The sequence below is a fragment of the Protobothrops mucrosquamatus genome, unplaced genomic scaffold (genome assembly GCF_001527695.2).
Source record: "Protobothrops mucrosquamatus isolate PMUCROS unplaced genomic scaffold, P.Mucros_1.0 scaffold303, whole genome shotgun sequence".
NCBI lineage: Eukaryota > Metazoa > Chordata > Lepidosauria > Squamata > Viperidae > Protobothrops > Protobothrops mucrosquamatus.
In genome coordinates, this window is record NW_015386645.1 from 353264 (window position 1) to 359566 (window position 6303).

Here is a 6303-nt window from a genome sequence, read left to right on the forward strand (position 1 = left end):
CAAACACTTTGGACCACTTAAGTAAATGGTGAGATATAAACTGTAAGATTCATTCAAGTTCTAGGAAATAAATCTGAGTGTTTAGATCAACTTTTAAACAAGGAAAGAACTTCTTTTATATATATAAAAAAGAAAAATTAAAAACTAACAAAAGAAAAGTAAAAGAAAGAAATTGAAACAGAAAGATAAAAATGCAAAAAGTGGGGGGGGGGGAAGAAAAATAGAAAAGGAAAAAAATAGCACAAAAGATTTATAAAGAAGATCTGATCCTTATAGCAGTCATAAATACATTACAGGTAGTCCTTGACTTAAAACAGAACATTTAGTGACCGTTCAAAGTTATAACAACACTGAAAAAAGTGACTTATGACCATTTATCATACTTACGACCATTGCAGCATCCCCATGGTGATGTGATCAAAATTTAGAAGCTTGGCAACTGACTCACATTTATGACAGTTGCAGTATCCTAGGGTCATGTGATCCCCTTTTGCGACCTTCTGACATGCAAAATCAATGGGGAAACCAGATTCACTTCACAACCGTGTTACTAACTTAACAGCTGCAGCAATTCACTTACCAACTGTGACAAGAAAGGTCATAAAGTGGGGCAAAGCTCATTTAACACTCAGCAACAGAAATTTTGGGCTCAATTATGGTCGTAAGTCGAGGACTGCCTGTATAAATTTACCTATTATACTATGGTTACAACACAACTCTCTTCTTTCCATAATCAATCCTATCTAATCATCAAAACTATAAATCATTTTTTTTTCTCTTTCAGGCAAAAGTCTGTAAAGGGGTAGAATAGGAGAGAACTTTAAAGGCAGCCTCAATTAATCTTTAATCACAGCCTCTCCGTCTGTTGTTTTCTTATCTAGTTCCTTCTGTTTTACATTTCCAGCACTGAAGCTACCAACATGTTTTCTCACATTGGATTTTGCTGAAACTGCTGCTGAAATTACTTCTGGTGTTTTGACTGCCTTCTTATCGTCTGGTTGAACTCCTCTGCTCAGTTGTGACTTTTCTCCTTCCTTGAGAGTTTCTGTTTTCCACTTACTGGACACCATGGCCTCTAATGGATGTAGAAATTTCTCATATCTAATGGGTCAAGAAGAGGATGCTTGCTCACCATGCTGACTTCTGTGGTTGAAGAGTAAGTGAGACTTTCTCCAAAGTGGGACTTCACAGGAGCCAGTGAGCCATGCCCTGCCAGCGTCGTCCACGGACAGCCAGTGACACTCCCAGAGAAGACCTCTTCTATCAAACCTATTATTGCTTGAGCCAGCAGTACCCTCTGATTCTTCTTCTCTTGGTCATCGTACTGAGCATCTGTGCGGCTCTCATTGCTACCACCTTTTGCAGTGGTAGGGTAAGTTTGCAATTAAGAGAGCAGAGGAGGGTTTGGTGTCTTTGGAAACAAGCTCTGTAAGATCCAGTGTTTTAGGAGCAGAAAGAACAAAGAGAAGACCTTTCTGGAGGTGCAGTCATGTAGGAAGTCTGCATTTTCCTTCGATTCTTGGGAATCTCCACTGAAATGAGCAGGAAGCAAGTGATGATTAAAAAAAATGTTTCCCTGCCTAGGAAATGGCTGCAAGTTTTTCCCGGCAATTGTGGGCTGGAAAAATAAATGAATAATGAATGAATAAATAGGTCCAAGTCACTTTTCCCAGCTTTCCCACCTTCTTCCCCAGCAAAGAGATAAAAATAGAGGAAAAGAATAGAGGCAGTTGGGATGACCATGAAAAAAACTGCCCATCCAGGAAAATACAGATATTTGGGTCTTTTAAAAGAACTGCAGAATTTGATCACGGTATGATGGAATTGTAGAGTTAGAGGGAACATAAAGATGATCTATTAGAGGTTCCTCTGCAATATGCTGGAAAACTACTTAAGTTATCAGTGAAAGATGGTTGTCCACCTTCTTCTTAAAAACCTTCAGACATAGAGAGCCTACAATCTCCATGAGTAAACTGTTCCACCATTGTACAGAACTTAATGCCAGGTGTTTTCCTTATATTCAAATGAGATTTAGGTGGCTGTAAGTTTTATCTTTAAATCCCTTAGTTTCTCTTTATGTACCTGAACATGGGTTTCATGTCTCTTCTCAGTCTTCTTTTCTCCAGCTTGAACATCTCCAGTTCCTTCAGACTGCCTCTTAGAAGTTGTCAAAAGCCCCTGTAATATATTTGCTGCCCTCCTCTAAACCCCTGTAATATATTTGCTGCCCTTCACTGGTGCTAGAGAGGAATAATGACTTCACATCTCTTTTATACAATGCAGCCCAGAATTATAATATCTCTTTTAGCAGCTCTTGATAAACATGGCAGTGAGGGATGTTTGCAAAATTATGAATGGCTAAGAGTCAGATATCCAGTAGAATGGGTAAAAAAAAAAATCAGGAGTCTGCTAACACATTTTCAGACTTCGTTAATCAGAAAAGGTGCTACCAGACTCTTTCTGATGTTTTTGTCACTGTAAACTAATTTGACTCTTCTACAATACCTTTAATGGAATGGCGTCATCATCCATTTAAGGATGATGTTTCTTGAGAGTTCCAGAATGGACGAAGAAAATGTAAAAGTGTCACTATTCACCATCCAAGCCTCATATATATAATGTCATTCCAGTCTTTGGCCTGAATTCAGACTAAAACAGATCTAGATAATGGTTTCTTCCAGAACCCTTGGAGTGTTCTCCCATCAGTTTCTTGATAAGTTTCCACCCAAAGAAGAGATTGGAGATCAGGTTGAAGAAAAGGGATAGTCTCCTAGAAGAACTGGATGAAAGAATGACTTCTTGGGGAAGAAGGTGCACTGATGCCTTCAAAAAGTATGTCATCATCCGCTCCATCAGAGAAGCATCCATCACAGCTCAAAGCAGCCCCTGCTGACTGAATTAATTAAATTGTTTTTTTAATCTAATTTAAATTTAATCAAATTGAATTTCTTTGTCCTAAAACCTTCTATTTTGAGAAGATCTACACCAGTCGGCACCCCTATTGGAGAGATTTGGTCTTCGGCTTTTATAAAAACTTGCTGGTGTAAGCCCCCTGGAGACTGATGGTTCTGATTGGAGACCTGAAGAAAGATTATCAGTTATTGAAGTAACTGTGAGAGGGACCTCGGAGTCCTAGTGGACAATCACTCAAATATGAGCCAGCAGTGTGCTGCAGCTGCCAAAAAAGCCAACACAGTGCTGAGCTGCATTAACAGAGGGATAGAATCAAGATCACGTGAAGTATTAATACCGCTTTACAATGCCTTGGTAAGGCCACATTTGGAATACTGCATCCAGTTTTGGTCACCACGATGTAAAAAAGATGCCGAGACTCTAGAAAGAGTACAGAGAAGAGCAACAAAGATGATCAGGGGACTGGAGGCTAAAACATATAAGGAACGGTTGCTGGAATTGGGTATGTCTAGTTTAACGAAGAGAAGGACGAGGGGTGACATGATAGCAGTGTTCCAATATCTCAGGGGCTGCCACAAAGAAGAGGGAGTCAAGCTATTCTCCAAAGCGCCTGAAGGCAGGACAAGAAGCAATGGATGGAAACTAATCAAGGAGAGAAGCAACCTAGAACTAAGGACAAATTTCCTGACAGTTAGAACAATTAACCAATGGAACACCCTGCCTCCAGAAGTGGTGAATGCTCCAACACTGGAAGTTTTTAAGAAGAGACTGGACACCCATTTGTCCGAAATGGTGTAGAGTTTCCTGCCTGAGCAGGGGGTTGGACTCGATGACCTCCAAGGTCCCTTCCAACTTTATTATTATTATTATTGGTTGCTGGGTTGCCATCTGGAAATTTAAAGAGCCATTGTCCCAATTTCATTGCTCTGTGAATTATCATTTTGTTGAACTAAAAAACCCCCACCTGTCTTCATTGGACCATTAGTTCTTGGGTTGCTGTAATCTATATATGTTCTTTGCAATCCCTGGTGAGGATTTTCTCTGCCTTTTTAATTCCCACAACATTGTCCTATGCCCTAGGATATCAAACCATGAAGTAGGGCTGTATTATATTGTCCTTCTCATCTTTCCTATTACCTATTCCTTTAGCATCTTATGGCTATCATTTTGCTGTTTGTATCTTATGATTTATGTTTCTTGCTTTTATTTAGTATCTTATGACTATCACTGAATGTTGTATCTTACAATTTATGATAATTGTATTTTATGATTATGATCATGATTTATCACTTGTTGGTTGTATGTGCACCAACAGCTTATGCATTGGGGACAAATTCTTGTGTGTCTAATCACACTGGGCCAATAAAGAATATTCTATTCTGTACTATATGCTTCTCCCACCAGTGTTCCAGTATTCCAGTGACAGTCATTTCTCTGAAATGATATAGGGTCTCCTGCTTGACTAGAACAGGGCTTTTCAACCAGTGGTACGGGTACCACCTGTGGTACATTGGCACCTGGCTGGTGATATGTGACCATCCTAGAAAAGTGGTAGCGGGGGAGGGGAATGACCTGAACCGGTGGCAGCACCGCACAAGCCTGAGTGAAAGATGTTGGAGCTGCAGGGCTGTCAGGGCTCAGCGGAAGCATCAGGATCAGTGCCGCTTTCCAGCTGATTGGCACTTCTTCGGGGCTCAGTGGAAGCACCAGGATCAGCACCAGGCTCCAGCTGGAGCTTGGTGCTGATCCTGGCACTTCTGCTGAGCCCAGAAGAAGCGCCGATCAGCTGGATTGTTGCAGCATCTCCAGGGTCTTGTGATTTACATTCAGATGCTTGGCAACTGATTCATATTTATGATGGTCACAGTGTCCCAGGGTCATGTGAAGTGACCAAAACCTGCTGCAACCACCCAGCAGACAGGTGGAATAAAAACCAAACACTCCCCAACCCACCCTCGCTGCCAATCCCCAACAGAAATGCTCACAACAATGAAAACCTCGGACAGGAGGAAGAGCGCTGCTGGGTGGGCAGGCAGGTGTCTTGCTCAGCTGTGGCTTGGGGGGCACTTTTTTCAGTGCCATTGTAACTTTGAACAGTCATTAAGCAAACTGTTGTAAGTCAAGGACTACCTGTACTTTATCACTTTTTTCCTTTTTTTGGGGGGGGGTCATCAAGTTTTTGACACCTTGCTAGGAGACTGGTGGTACTTGGATGTTGCCATATCCTAAAAGTGATACAATGGGTGAAAAGGTTGAAAAACCCTGGACTAGAAGACCTTAAAGGTCCCTGCCAACTCTGTTATTCTATTATGAGGGTCGGGGATTGCAACCAGATTAACTGAGGCTGTTTTTTCTCTCTTCTCCAGGATTTCTCCTCCAACTTGGCTTTCCTGATTACGTTGTTCATCACTCTGCTTATCTTCAGCCTCATCTTGATCTTTGTGTGCATGGAAAACATCTTCCAGAGATGCACCCGCCTCTTCTCAGCTGTCATTTGGACTTGCCTGATCACAATGGGTTATGTATTCATCTTTGTTGGTGGAGTGGTTTGTGCTTGGGACCAGGTGAGGCACCAAGGTTGGGTCGTCTGCTGCATAAATATAAAAATGGGGAATGAGCATTTACAGAAGAAAGCTTTTCATAATCTTTTTTTAGGATCAAAGCCAATATATACCGGATGATCCCAGGGAAAGGCATCTGTGAAATTTGTGTCATGAAATAAGATATCATGATATCATGACATAAAATCTCCCCTTTTCTGTTTTTTTTTAAAATTTTTTATTAATAATACAAAATTAAAAACACATTGGACATAGATATGACGTAACTGGTTTATTATTTATTTATTTATTTATTTATTTATTAATTGCATTTATATCCCGCCCTTCTCCTTACGGACTCAGGGCGGCTGACAATTGAATAAAATACTAACATATATACATATACTTAATTAAAATTTGATTAAAACGAAATATTTAAATATGTCCAATTTTAAAGTAATTAAAACCCCCTTTAAAATCCCTCAGGCCAGTCCCGCTAGTTGGAACAGCCACGTCTTGAGGGCGCGGCGGAAGGAAGGGAGATCAGGGATCACCCTGATCTCTGGGGGCAGTTCGTTCCAGAGGGTGGGGGCTCCCACAGAGAAGGCCCTCCCCCTTGGGGTCGCCAGCCGGCACTGTCTGGCTGACGGGACCCTGAGGAGACCCACTCTGTGAGAGCGTACAGGTCGGTGGGGGGTAATCTGTGGCAGGAGGCGGTCTCGAAGGTAACCAGGTCCGATGCCATGGAGCGCTTTAAAGATAATAATCAGCACCTTGAAGCGCACCCGGAAGGCCACCGGCAGCCAATGCAGCTCGCGCAAAAGCGGCGTGACGTGGGAGCGACGAGTCC

The 6303-nt window shown here is 41.7% G+C and overlaps 1 protein-coding gene across 1 annotated transcript in view; it reads left to right on the forward strand.

Moving 5' to 3' along the window:
- The first annotated feature begins 924 nt into the window (after nt 1-924).
- Nucleotides 925-6303, forward strand: part of ADCY4 (adenylate cyclase 4) — a 56055-nt gene continuing 50676 nt past the window's right edge. The window contains exons 1-2 of the mRNA XM_029283957.1: nt 925-1372; nt 5280-5477. Of these exons, the coding sequence (XP_029139790.1) occupies nt 1205-1372; nt 5280-5477 (366 nt within the window). The 5' untranslated portion in view covers nt 925-1204. The remainder of the gene's footprint in view (nt 1373-5279; nt 5478-6303) is intronic.